The 14,674-nt window shown below is 39.9% G+C and overlaps 1 protein-coding gene across 2 annotated transcripts in view; it reads left to right on the top strand.

Moving 5' to 3' along the window:
* The first annotated feature begins 326 nt into the window (after positions 1–326).
* LOC144534828 (inositol-tetrakisphosphate 1-kinase-like) overlaps positions 327–14,674 on the top strand; it is a 28,143-nt gene continuing 13,795 nt past the window's right edge. The window contains exons 1-4 of one of the 2 annotated variants that reach the window (XM_078276882.1): positions 327–551; positions 1,063–1,213; positions 5,552–5,576; positions 12,976–13,101. In XM_078276882.1, coding sequence (XP_078133008.1) covers positions 1,119–1,213; positions 5,552–5,576; positions 12,976–13,101 — 246 coding nt within the window. In that variant the 5' untranslated portion in view covers positions 327–551; positions 1,063–1,118. The remainder of the gene's footprint in view (positions 552–1,062; positions 1,214–5,551; positions 5,577–12,975; positions 13,102–14,674) is intronic. The other variant, XM_078276883.1, reaches the window with a different exon arrangement.

The following is a 14,674-nucleotide window of genomic DNA, read 5'->3' as shown; positions in this document are numbered from 1 at the left end:
TAGGCAATTAATCAATTAGTAAACAAACAAAAATGTAATTAAATAAATTAGTAATTTTTCAGCAAAATGTCAAGCATTTGCTCAGTCCTGATTACTGAAAAGAGTATATCCTTGTGTTTAGGACTGTTGTTGGCCAAACAAAACAATATATCTGGTATACTGAGATGGGAATTTCATTACTGAAATGTAATAGACAACTCGATTAATTGACTACTCGGGAAATAATCTGCAAGTTAATCGATAATGAAAGCACAAAACACGTGAAATCAGGACAGACTGTGATTCGATACAGCCAGGAGTGGTATTTTCCGAGGGGCTCGTGAAGGTAGCATCAGTCTCCTGGATCCTGGGTGTGTGCAGACAGTTCAATCTAGAGACTGAGGGAGAAAGCACCAGGAACATCTCAACGTGAGTCCAGCTGAGCCTGACATCTGTCACCTGTTTGAAAACTTCTACTCCTTCTCCGCCGGACGGACCGAGAATGGGAAACTACCCAAGCTAGTTTCTGAAGAGGACACAAATTCAGGGGGGAGCTGTGCTAAAATTGCCAGGTTAGTTTATGCTAGCTCACCACAGCCTATCTTTGACGTAGTTAACGTTACCGTTCAGTCAGTTGCTTCATCGTTTAGCAAACTAGCCACCGTTAGTTACTTGGTATGAATCTGTTCTGCCATTTAACGTTGGTCAGCCCTGTTAGCAAGCTAGCGTATATTTCCTAATTGCATACCATCGGTTAGCTATGCACATTGTCACTGCCCAACTTGCTAGCTAACGTTAGCAGTTGAGGTTAGCAGAATGGGGTAAGGGAATGTTGCTCACTGATGCTGAACCACATTCACTGTAATACTACGTTCGGAAACTAGGTAACGTTAGTGTAACCACTGTGGGCGCTAAGCTCCACGAGGCAGACTAGTAACGTTAAGTTAGAAAGCGTCACTTCTGGCTGTGTTTGAGTAACGTATCGCAAACCGAGTCGCGAACTAACGTTATTCCCTTCATTGCTCATCATTGGCTGTTGTGAGATAACCGTCACAGTGGGGTTTCCTGTTTTCGCTTGTACAGGTTGAGCCTTCAGTCACACACTTTACCTCCAGAGAAGGAACAGGAGCACAGTGAAGATGCAGACCTTTCTGAAAGGCCGGAGAGTCGGCTACTGGCTCAGCGAGAAGAAGATGAAGAAGCTGAATTTTCAGGCCTTTGCTGATTTGTGCAGGTATGTGGATAATACCAATTCGATGCGTCCAGGTCAAGTGATTGTAGAGGAACTAACAGAAGTTTTACATACATTAGGCTGACATCACTAACAATGTATGTAACAGTGAATTAAGAGGTGTGCTAAAATACATTGCTCTTCCTCTTAATCAATAACTCAATACCTTGAGATGTTAAGAGGATTTATTAAAGTCAAAGTATCTTTATTAGTCTCCCCATGGAGAAATTCGTTTTGGACACTGAGAGAAATTGCTGCAAGAGTTACAACAGAGACACACAACAAGCACAAGGTTAAGGAGGACTGGTTAACTGCTCCTCAGATCTCTGCAGGGTAAATCCAGACAGCTAGCTAGACTAGCTATCTGTCCAATCTTGAGTTTTCTGTTGCACTACTAAAACAACTTTTGAACGTACACATGTTCCATCAAAACAAGTTCCTTCCAGAGGCTATTTTGCAGCAGCACCATGGCTTAGCGCCGCCCAGACGATTGTGATCTGTTTAAAGAAATGCCAATAAACCAGACCATGTTTTCCTCCCATCCCAGAATGCTGTGTGGACTAGCCAGACATACTGGCTACTGCATTGTTGTCAGAAAAGATAGTATTTCAACTTAGCATGTTTCCTTAATATCTTTTGACGCATTGTGGTAAGTTTTTTGGATTGAATACAGTAAATATATTACATATTGCACCTTTTTAAGCATTTCATGTTTACTAAAAGCACAGTTGATAAGGCGTGTCACCTATGCTTCTTTTCTCTCTGCTGTTTTATAAAATATATCTCTTCTGCATTGATTACATATCTAAACCAGAATATGTGCTCTTATTCTACAAAGTTAATCTTTGACCATTACAGTATCTTATATAGATTAGTTTAGTAGTAATTGGAACAGTGTGATAGCATATAGACCAGTTGTAGCTTTGTGCCTGTAGTTTTATTTGAGACTTATCTGTCCAAATGCATAGTCATAACATGAATTTGTTCAAGGGTGTATTTTGACTGTAGCAAGGATTTGTATTCCAGCCTTAAGAGGGGCAGCTATATAAGTGTTGTATGTATGTTATGTTGTTGTAGTTTATCCTTCTCCAGCTAAGTAAAATGTTATACGTTCTTATAAATTAGTGCATTTTTTAACAGATGGTGACTTCAGGAGAAGTTAACTCTCACTGATTTACAATATCTGCTATACAGTATACTGGTTGGGGAGTGGCTCCCAGATATGGCAGCAGACTTATCCTCTCTCATTGCAACATTGCCTAGCTGCCGGTGGTTTATGAGGGCAGTTATCCTGAAAACACAAATGATGACAGCGTCTAAAAGATGAATATTTTTGCATTTTCAGTTATTTGCTTTAGCAGGAATGTGCCCTGGTAGATCTGGTAGGTTGTCAGTGTGCATTGGAGCAGGCAATTTGCTTCCTTTTTTCAAGAGGGTTGTTGCCTCACAAAGCAACCTGGTTAAGCCAGCACAGATTACCACACTGTAATCCACAAAACATTTTTAATCTCTTCATAAACCTCCAAGTAACTACCCTCTTCATCCTGCCTACCCCCGTCTTCCCTCAGAGCTGGACTGTGGTCTGTTTAATATGAAGGGCAGGGGCTAAGTGTTAAGAAGCAGTGTTTGTGACAAAAGATCAAGTCAAATGAAAAGGCCTTCATACAGGAACAACAAATACCGACACATTTAAATATGATCACCGCATGACTGCTTTTTCCCAGTCAGCCAATGAAACTTGTCTTCTAGTTCTCCTTTCCCTAACATATTTCCCTTCTCATATACCACGTTAGAAAGCATAAGTCATCTTCAAGAGGAAGGAAAAGATGGAACCAAGATAAAATTCCTGTTGACCACAACTGTTTTTATGGCATTTTTAATCAAGGAATCGTTTCCTTGGCAATATCACCCTCTTTGAATTCCATTTCATGCACCTTGATTTTACATACCAGATACATGTGTGCAGGTTTTTTGACTTGTAAAGTGGTGTTATTAAAGTCCCCCCTCCACTCAAACAATTGTCCAATGTTTATGTCCCTTAAAATGTCAGACCTTGACTATACTGACTTGTATTAGTAACGTGTTTGTCATTAGAGAGGTGTTTTCACATTCCTCTACTGAAGGCAGAGATGTCTGTGTCAGTATTTTTACATACATGTTTCTGAAGTGGGACTTTAAAAATAAACTAAATGTTTTACCTGAACAGAACAGAAAGTGCCAGTAACATACTCTTAATAGTGACTGAGTAGGTTTTCTCCCTCTCAGCATGCAGCTGACATTGTGAATGCTTCAGTGTGGAGTCTGGCCTTTCTTGTGCAGCTGGACGTACAGGATTCCTGGTGGTCAGAGCTACTTGGGTTTATGTTTGTGTCTCATGGACTTGCACAGCAATGTAAAGGCGTCCTACTGACTCACATATACCTGATTTGGAAAAAAAAATGCAATGCCCTTGAGAACAGCCAGCCTCAGCATCTTTGGATAATGTGAAAAATATTGGCACTTCCTCCTATCAAGGCAAAGCCGCTCTAGGACAACAAGTCTGACTAGATTACATTGAGCTACACAAAATTAATACATTTTACTGCAGTGATTAGAAGACTGTGATTGCGAGTATCACTTTCAATTAATCTATTAACATATAATGGACTGATTGCGTTGATTTCAAGGAACAGCCAAATCAAGAGTTTCAACAGTCCAAACGGGTAATACTGCTTCACCTGGTTGGCCTACTTTATCTGTCTTGGCCCAGTGTTTGCTCGATCACAGCAACACATTTCCGAACACACCCACGTGTAAACTTTGAATTCGCATACTGTCGTGCAGTGCAGTAGTCATGTCTATGGTGTACTATAAATGCCAAACTTTAGGGTTTATGGATATATGATACTGTGTGTTAGTAAGAAATGGTGTAATAAAAAGTGTCTTGTTTTTCATTGCACCTCTATTTTCTTGTGTGTCGAGCCTATTCAATAAGTTCTGACCTTGGCCCGATTCTCTGCTGGGCCTTCTCCTTCATCCCTTTTTATTCTGCTGTCTGTGTAACAATATAGGAGAGCAGACACTCTCCTCATCTGAGATGGGGATGAAACTAAAGGCCCCATTCACACCCATGAAACCCGCCAGCTGCAGTATTAAATATCCACATTGTTGTGAAGCGGTGAATGGCTGCACTGCTGTTACCATGGGCCAGTTACCTCAAAAACAACTGGGCTGGACAGGCCGGGTTGGTTTTGTTGCTGGACCGGTTTTGTACTTCCGCCCCCCACCAAGTAGGAGATGTGGTGTTTTGGCCATTCAAGCTACTTGTTATATTTTGCTGAATCCCTTTGGCTTGAGCTGGACAGGACACTTGACAAGACAGTTCCATCAACAATATGACAATGCCGCCTCCTCCTTCCTTCTACTTTCTGTTTGGACAGTTTGTCTCTCAGTGGTGGGGTAAGGACTAATATAAGTCCAACAGGTTTAAATAGGTGAGGGGCATCCTCTGTGCCTTTTGACAGATTTATAGAAAAACTCTTTTAAAAAGAGAAGTCATTGCACGGTCACAGTAAACAGTTGCTTATACTGCTGTGTACTATCATAGATAAGGAGAATAGTCCAGGTTCCTCATGTGTACAGTGTAATCCTGCACTACAGTATGTTATGATAGTCATAGATACCTCTGCCAACAACTCCACTCTTGTGGTGGTCTGCTGGTTGCCACGCAACAGATTACATCCAAAGACTAGTATTTTGTGCCCTTTTTAAAAAGAGGAATATTCTCCAGCTCTCGGATGGGATTTTTGTATTTGTAGTCACAGTTGCCCTACTTTGCTGTCTTGCTATCAGACAAATGTATTGAATAATTCAGGTTCATTTAGTTTGACACCTATTCTAGGCACAGCTAGGCTCATGTGTCAGTATGTCTGTAACTGTCCATTGGGTCAAATTGTTTAAAACCTCCGGTGAGTTTCTGTTTTTTTCCTCTTATGGAGAGGAACTGTCTCCAGTGAGTGTGACTGATGCAAAGACACGTTTTACATAACTTATATTTCATAACATGGCAGTAATAATTAGGAATGTGCTTTGTTATCACTTTCACTTTGCGAGTAAAATAAATTAGTTTCATCACTTAGCTTTGTGTTGGATTTCTTCCTTTTATAGTCTGTTGGTTCATTCTTTTCTTCCTATGAGTTTTGGGCACTGAAAAGAGAACACAGACATCCTCACCTATAGTGCCTGACACACATTAACGTCTTGCATGTTATTGGTTCTTTCGATGCATGACAGTGTCTATTTATGAACTTTAAGTTTACTTTTGGTAAAATGAATGACCATTATTTTTGTCTTATTTTTCAGAAAAAGAGGAATAGAAGTTGTTCAGGTAAGTGGACAACATTTTTGTCTGATACTGTTATTTTTGTTTTTGCTGTAACAAAATAGAGAAATGTATATTCCCGTTGAGACACAATTTTATTAAGTTAAAACCTTTTACTACACATACTGTAAATTTTTCACATTTCTACTGTGACCCATGGTGAGTTTGTTACCTCCTAAAAGTGTGTGTGTGTGTGTGTGTGTGTGTCACCTACAGCAATATTTTATGATATAAAATTGCATAAATGTGACCAGCTGCAACCTTTCACTTCAACGTATTCTGTATAATGTCAATGTACCAAAAGAATAATGGTGTATCTCCATTGATTACTTAGCTCAAGTAAAAGAGGGGTTATGTTCTGGTAAATACAGTACACCACTTTCCGTAAGTAAATGCAGCACATACAGCAGCATAGTAACAATTGTTACTGAGTCCTGGGAGCTCAGTGTTGACAAGTACTTGTCAGTTAAAGTGCTTTCTGCAATTGAGGAGGACCTTTTCTCTCAGTCTCTTACTCTGTTTTTCTTTTTTAATGCTGTCTCTTGCTTTTGGGGGGTGGGGGGGGTTCTTTGCTTTGAGGTTATTTTTTTCCTCTTGCTGTGCTAACGATATCAGCACACTCACAAAGAGCCTTGTCCTGGGAATAGTCCCAAAGTAAGCAGGGTTTTGTTTCCCACTGTGCATTCACTCTCCTGGGAGAGTAGATCCTCACAAGCCCTCAGCTGAGGGTATCCATGGACTTAAACAGCCCTTTGGGCTTCCCCATAACTCTTTTTCCAGGACTACCTGTTGCCCACTATTTTTATTTTTTTTTCCTCACCTACAAATCAACAGTAACTCTCTTTTTTTTTTTTAGCTTGGCTGTCACTGCCAATTGAGTAAGCTCAGTTTACTCACATACCCAGTGGTATTTATGAATTCACACCGGTGGCTCGGCTGCCTGTACTGTCATGGCTGCATCACAAGCGAAGATAATGGTAGCCGTTGTAATGCTTTGGCCTCATTATACAAGTCTGTGTACCAAGCTGTCTTCTCCTATTGCACAAGTGAATTCTGAGCCCAGCAACCCTTAGACTTTCCCTTAGTTATTTTTCAATCAATGATGCGATTTGTAATGTCAGATTATGTATTTGAAACCTTATTCTATATATTTTCTCCTGTAGGTCTTGTCCTCATTTAAGCCCAATCTTGCTATTGTGTGGATACGAGTCCATTTAACCTTCTCTAGAAGGCTGGAGTAATACATAGCTGCAGATGTATTACATTACATGTCATTTAGCTGACGCTTAAAGCGACTTACAATTGCTATATATCAGAGGTTGCACGCCTCTGGAGCAACTAGGGGTTAAGTGTCTTGCTCAGGGACACATTGGTTGATGTATCGCAGTGGAAATCGAACCCGGGTCTCCCACACCAAAGGCATGTGTCATATCCACTGCACCATCACCACCGTATCTCTTGCAGCCAATTGAATCACCTAACCTTGTTCCTGTGGTCCTGTAGACAGATAGCTGATCTTGACGATAACAACTCAACCTTGGATATCCAAGGATAAGTTAATCCTAGGCTTTTTCTGGCAGAATAAACCATGTTTTTTTTCACAGCCTTGTTACAAGCAGAAACAAGCAGAAACTGTAGTGTTTTGGATTGTTTGTCGAAATAAACTAGCAGCATGAAGATGTCACCTTGGGTTTTGGAGATATTGTGGTTTTCACTATTTCCGGACATTTTTAGACCAAAATATTCATCGATTAATCAAGAAAATAATCCGCAGATTAATCAGTAATGAAAATAAGTATCTGTTAAAGTATCTGTTAAAGTATGTTACTTACGATCTACTAAATCAAAAACATGAAAAAGAAGTCGAAATGACTTATAGGCTACTAGATATTTAACATTGCACTTCACCTAGCGATATATAGTATTTGCCACAAGAGGTTGGCTCCTCCAGAGGGTTGGTAGTGTTTATGACGTCACCCTGTGTAAACAGATCTTTGCTAAATCTGGAAGCCCCAGGGAGCTCATTTTATATTTCCATTTCTAGTGTGGGAAAACATCTACATGTATACCCATCAGGACTGACAGAACAAAAAAATAACAGATGGTTCTTCTTTTGTTTGACAATACATGATTGCTCCTTTAGCCTCTAGCGTCTTTCCACTTTATCTCTTTTTTTAAGTAACCAATTATCACGCTCACCTTGTCTCTACTTTTCATCCCTCCATGCTTCCTCTCACTCCTCCAAGTGATGTGCAGCTAAGGGGTCAATACTGACCCCTTAGCCCTGAGCTCATGAGAGCCATCCTCCTGGCGCTCTCTGTACATTAGTCTGTAACACAGAGCTGATGCGATTAACTCACCAGGCTCGGCCTTAAGGAAGCCAATATTCACTCACAGAGAACCAATCACATCAAATAGCCATTATAAGAGTGGGCTGTCCATAAAAAGTTATTGAGTTACCGTTTTTATTATATGAAAAGTGCTTAGGAATTTAAAGTTAATTTCAGGCATGCTGCTGTATCTCACCCACATATTGAATTTTTGAAGATTGTCTTTATATGGTATTTATTGGTCCTCCAGTCTACCACCATCCAAAGGAAGCTGTTTGGTGGGCATTATTTTTAATAAGTATATCGTTTTTTGTTTTAGGAGTCTTGAATTGAGTGTGGAGATGACGATGAATGAGATATACATCAATTTGACCAAGATAACCTCCATCGTGACTCGTTTATCTCCCTAACTATCTTTAGCCATTCTCAGTAGAACTGGTAGAGGTCTGAAGACTCTTTCCTTCTGAAGTAGTTTTTTTATATATTTTTTTTAAATCCCCCATGATTTAGCCACTTTTCAAAAATGTTCTTCAGCTAACCGCAGAGTCTCTTCAGTTAACATACATGTATTAATGATTAAGCTAATAACTCAATACAGTCTATTAATTGATAAACTTTGAAAAGCAGTTGCCTCAAAAGCTTCCAGTGCACAACATAGTCAGCAGCAATGAGGACTCCAGGGATGCTGAGTAGACGGCCAATGAGCTTCCAGTTTGACCCTCTTCATGTTGATCCCCACTCATTTTTAGTTTTGCACTTCATGTGAGGTATGGCCACATGAACATAAATCATTTATCACGTCTGTCTGCACTCTGGGCTAGTCTGACAACAAAGCGAAAGCCAGGGGAGATTAGATCCAGCTGAGGGCAACCAGAAAGAGACATACAGTATAAAGGATGAAGCATCTCAATGGCAAAGCAGACACAGAGACAAATCTGCTGCAAACAATGGTTGATACGGTTTGTGTTCACCCTATTTGTGCACTATTGTGTCAAACTGAAGTACACATGTGTTCTCTGTCCCTGCTGTTTGTTAAAAATCACCATTGTTAGATTTCCCTGGGGTATAGTTTGGGCCCACCGTGGAGCTACATCAAAGCTGAAAATATACTGGCCCTGACCTACCCTTTCTCTCCAGAATCCAGTGTGTTTTCTATGCTGTCCATCACTACTATGGCCCGCTGCTAGCACTTAGTCCCAAAGAGACCTGCAAAGACCTCAGCTGACATTTCTGCTTTTAGCATTTAGCAGGACATCAGTGACTTTACTGCTGGGTTTTTGGATGAGCTCTAAAGCGGGGTCATTCTGTCTACGCACAGGGAGAGGAGAGCTTCATCATCCGCGATGTGTCTTTGCCAGTGGGTGTTTACCCCCACGATGTAGAGTCCTGTTTTTGTGGATGGGCCAGGCTGTGGATGGGCCCTCTGTGTTGTGTAAGCAAAAGATTAAAAGCCATGTCTCAGCGAACTACAGAAATATTCCCAGCTCTGCCACGCTGACACTCCGAACTAGACAGAAAAGCGACCGCTTCAGTTTTCACCGACCTGCTGTACCTCACGCCGCTGCTGAGGCCCCGTCACCACTGCTGCTCGTAGTGTTATGGGCCCAGTAATAGTTTATCCACAGGTGACAACACATTTTATGTGAGTGTTGACCCACCAAGACAGTGCTATTAAGGTCATGGCAGCTTGTTAATGTGTTTTATGCATCTGCCATATGCCACACCTCTGTCTACCACATGATTTAAAATAAACAAACTGGACTGTTGAGAAACTGAGTCACCAAAACGTCTGCAGTTTGTTTTTAAACCTGGCCCTTACATTTCTGTATTATGTAATCATACTGTTTTGATTCTGATTAAATATTTCTTTTTAACTCTGAATATTTGACTTCAACCATGCATCATAAGTTTTGATCCACAATGTTCTAGTATGTACTGTGTAAATACTTTATCAGCCACTGTCTTCTACTTTTGGCAAAAAGATTTTGCACTTGTCTGATTTTGAAAATATATATATATATATATATAAACACATATACTGTGATAGAGAATGTTATCCATATCACCCACACCTAACCTCAGCCCTCCCTTAGTGCTAGGCCCTGCACTCATACAGATGCACTCGATTTAAAAAAGTTGTCCATGTGTCAATTCTAGCAAACCTGCTAGAGTCTCTGGACACTTTCAGCCTCATTGCCTTGTATACATTTTTGCAGCTCATGTTGGCATACTACTTTTGAGCTAAAGGGCATGTTTTTACAGGCAGGAGGAGAATGAGATGCAACACTGTTAAGGCAAGGAAAGACATGCCGTGTTAATGTAGCATAATAAGCTCTTAAGGAAATGCAGCTTGACTTGAACATTACAGGGTGTGTGTGTGTTGAAATGTCTTTGCATGTAAGCATAATGTGCACACACATGCACGATTAGGCCCTAAACTATGGTTGGACATTGTTCTTCCTGAGTGTAAAGAACATGGTATCTAAATCAACTGACAGAGTTACAACTAAGTGCAATTGACTTTTCAGGGCAGGACCAAGAGGATGCCAATTAGTCATCTATCCATCAATGGTTAACCAGAAAATGTCAGCTTAACTGACAGGTTGACTGTGGCCAACCCTAAACCAACTGAGACTCTGTACAGTTTTACAGTTATCTTGCATTGATCTTGACACTCCAGTGTGACTAAGGTGTGGTCGCTCTCGGTTTGCGTACTATCTGAACAGTACAAAGGACAGTGGGGTCCTGCCCGGCTCTGGCTTATTTGCACAGGTGTTGGTGAATTGTCTCGTTTGTCTGTAACGATCAGGTGATCCCCATTTGATGATTAGCTAATGAGTTAGTCTATGACTGCATTAAGCAACAGCAGCACTACAACCAGCACAATTAGCTCTTTGTGATACAGTCGTGTCAGTGCAACGTTGCTGTGTTTGCTCTGGTTTCAGTTGTCTCTTAGTCCCATAATTTAATTTTACATACATTTTATATGTGTGTGTGTGTGTGTATATATATATATATATATATATATATATATATATATATATATATATATATATATATATATATATATATATATATATATGAAATTATTTGTCACAGTGTTTGCCTAAGTATAATCAAAATAAATCAAGACTACAACAGTTGTATTACTGCTGTTAGAAAACACATAGCTTCATGTGTAGCCAGTGATTTGTGATTAGTTTGTGTCAAAATATACTTTCACTTATATGGACTTTTTCAGTAATATTATGCCTAGCCTCGTATTGAAGGCTGCTTTATCTGTCTCTCTCACAGTCTGTTTGTCCTTCTTTCACACAACCCTGCCTTTCAAATTCAGAAGGTCCTTTTATGTAGCAACATAATAGCAGGGGGAAAAGCAGTCAACTCCAAGCACCCTTGCATTTTCTAACTTTAAAATGGGTCTCTCACACAAATCTAACTAGGCTCCCTTTGTCCCAACAAACTGGACACATTCAGCCAGAATATAGGCCTTTTGTGAATTGGACTGCCATTTCATCAGCAGTGGGCTCAGCATTGGTTGCAATATCCTAGCATGTGTGTGTGTGTGTGTCTCTGACCTACAAAAGTTTTATCACTGTTGAAGAGCTCCTATGAGTAATCGTGAACTACTTTGGCCAGTGCAGTCAGTCTTTCGGCTGCGTTAAACTTCAAACGTATGCTAATTTGGTGTTTTCTCAGAGGCTGTCGAACATGCTCAGCGAGACTGCAGGTCTGGCCAGAGGGAGAGAAAGTTTGTAACTTATAGTAAAATAGATGACACCAGAAATAAATCCTGATGGTGTAATTCAAAACAAACACAACATAAACTCTGGCTGCACCAAAGTTGGAGCTATAAATAAAAGAGGGAGAGAATGATTTAGAATCAGAACTGATGTTGTTTTCTAACCAAAGAGGCAGAAAAGAAACTATATTTATTTCCTAGAGCAGATGGTGTGGCGAGATTACTCTTTTCTATTGACAGATTGTGAGTATAAATGAGGAGGGTAATGGCAGATTGATGATTTCCTAGCATTAGTGGTCCCTTTCTTAAAAAATATATATATTTTTTTTAATTAAATAACCTTAATTAACTTTTTTAGTTATAATTTAGTGAGTTTATTTTAGTAAATACTGCAGTTTGCTGTATATACTGTAGATTTATGTTTTTCTACACTCTGAGCTTTCAGTCTCATGCATATGATAATTTCTGTACTGTACATCCTTGACTTCACCATTACTGACTCCTACCTCAGCTGCCTGGCCAGTGCACTGGTGCATGTATAAGTACGTCCATAATGAAGGATGTCTGATACATATGATAAACTTCCCTATTGCATTTTTTTCAGCATGCAAATAAGATAAATGTGGTGTGACTAAACAGTAGGTAAAAGGGAAACAATTATACCCAAAGGTCACACAAAAAATGGAAATTATACGACTTTGTTAACTAACTGCAAGCAACAATATGTTGGGGGCAGTAAAAGAGAACATGGGGAAAATTTAGCAAGTTCTGACTTGAGGCCTGAACAAACTGTGGATTTAATAGATTTTTGTCTTTTGGTCGAAAACCTACCATACTGCCTGTGAGAACTTGCTTTTGATTTTGTATGAAGTATACTATTGGTTGGCTTTACCGTTCTCCACCTCACCCGCCTGAGACAAAAGAGTTGCAACAGTGTCAATGCAATAGTTTTTTTTAATTGTTAAATAATCAAACAAATACTATACTCCTTGTAATAGAGGAACCACTAATAGTGGTACATGGCATTATGGGAAAATTGAATCAGATTTTCAATGAACATTTTCACCTTTTTTTATTAGAATGGTGTACCACTGCAGTTTTATAAATGCAGTAAGTAACATAAGGCAATACTTTGCAGCTAAGAGACACTCTTGGCTAAGAGCTAAGAGACACTCTTGGCTGCAAAGCTTTAAATAAAAGAACATGTTTTTTTTTCTGGATGATTGATTGCTATGGTAAACTAAACCATTTCTAAATGTGATGAATGAATACCTGAGCGTAGTAGTGTTTTTGCACCATAAACCTTGACCCATGGCTGTCCTTCTCTCCTTAGCTGGACCTCAGCCAGCCTCTGGAGGAGCAGGGTCCCCTGGACGTCATCATCCACAAACTGACTGATCTCATCCTGGAGGCTGACCAGAATGATTCACAGGCCGTGCTGCTGGTGCAAAGAGTACAGGTACTGTATGCATCTTTATCTTCATTTGTATTTATAGGTGATATAAAGAGTGCAGATACAGATACAAAAGTGGGGCAAATGAAATTGATAATTTCCACTTCTTGAAAACTCCGGGGTTGTACGCATAATTTGAAAATAATGTACATTTACATGTATTTTCTAAAAAGATAATATCACATAGGTATGGGTATCGGACCTCAATATTGTCACTGACTGACGTGTCTATAGTACCAAGTATCAAAAACTGTGAAGTACAATGTCGGATCAGACTTGTTATATTATTTAGTTATTCTTTGACCAGGTAGTACCTGATTTAAATAACATTTTTGCTAATTTTAGATTATGTTTTTAGGCAAATTTCTGCTATATATATATATTACATTACCGGTACATGAAAGCACACGGGCTAGCAATTGCATGTAAACTGTCCGAGCTTACATGACGTTTCTGTCAGCAATTACCTAAAGTTAGCGGTTAGCCCAGCCAGGTATCTACCAAGAGTGTAGCTATACTGTTAGCTAACGTTGTCACTCTCCACAATGCATTGAACAGTAACGTTTTACTAACGTTGTCAGTCTCACTCTATCAGTAGCAGCTAGGCTAACGTTATGAAAGGGGCTAGCTTTATTAGCTAGAGTAGCCTACCGAAAGTTATTACCTGTTCAGCAGTAGCTGTTGGTGCATCTGGAAAGGCGGATGGAACCGCATTCATTGTCAGTGACTTGTGGTCCTTTTAGATTGCGGGTTTTTTCAAAGTTGTCTGGTCTAAAATGATCACTACACATTTTCCACTTGAGTAGGGTCTCCACCGGTATCTTGATGTCCAAGCCAGCAGCTACTAGGTTTCCCGACTGGAGTGCGCTTCTCTGTTTACTTTATGGCGCAGTACTACTAACCGGAGCTAAGTAAAATTCAGCCGCTGCAGAGAAACTAGTCCCTCAAAATGTAATGCGATCATTGAGATGCAAGGGTAGTTTTACTTCTAACATTATTTTATCAACAGACATTTACATCGATAGTCTGGCGTTATAATTTATTTGCCTCGGGTGTACTGTGGAGTGTGTAAGACTGCTTTTAATGGCAGGCTAGCAGATACTGTTGACTTGCGCTAGCCTAGCACCAGCAAACTCTGCAACTGGAAGGATTGGATGAAAGGTGTTGAAAACTGTCTCCACTGATAAATAACACACTGGCTAACTTGGAAATGAGGTCCTATGTCCAAAATTCTGAACCACCCCTTTAACTATCCAAACCACTTGGGCAGGCTTTTCTCATTGTCATTCTTCCACTCACCAACTAAAGCTTGTGACTGTAGATAATAAGATTGGATCAAGTATTAGTTGGTAAATCAACAGCTCGGGTTCGTGGCTCATTCCTGTCTGTAACTGTTTAGTTCTGGCTATTTACCTGAACACAGCTGTCCTCTCTGATTACATTTCGTTGAGATATAAGTGTTGGCGCATTTCTAATGTGACACAGCTGTGATCATAAGTAACCGTTTGTGTGGTGGAGGGAATAAGCCTTCCTCTCTAAAATACATCTTTATTTTAAACAAAATGTCAGGCTGGGATGC

This window comes from Sander vitreus, chromosome 20, assembly GCF_031162955.1.
Source record: "Sander vitreus isolate 19-12246 chromosome 20, sanVit1, whole genome shotgun sequence".
NCBI classification, from domain to species: domain Eukaryota; kingdom Metazoa; phylum Chordata; class Actinopteri; order Perciformes; family Percidae; genus Sander; species Sander vitreus.
The sequence above is the reverse complement of the archived record's forward strand: the minus strand, read 5'-3'. Positions and strand labels throughout refer to the sequence as shown.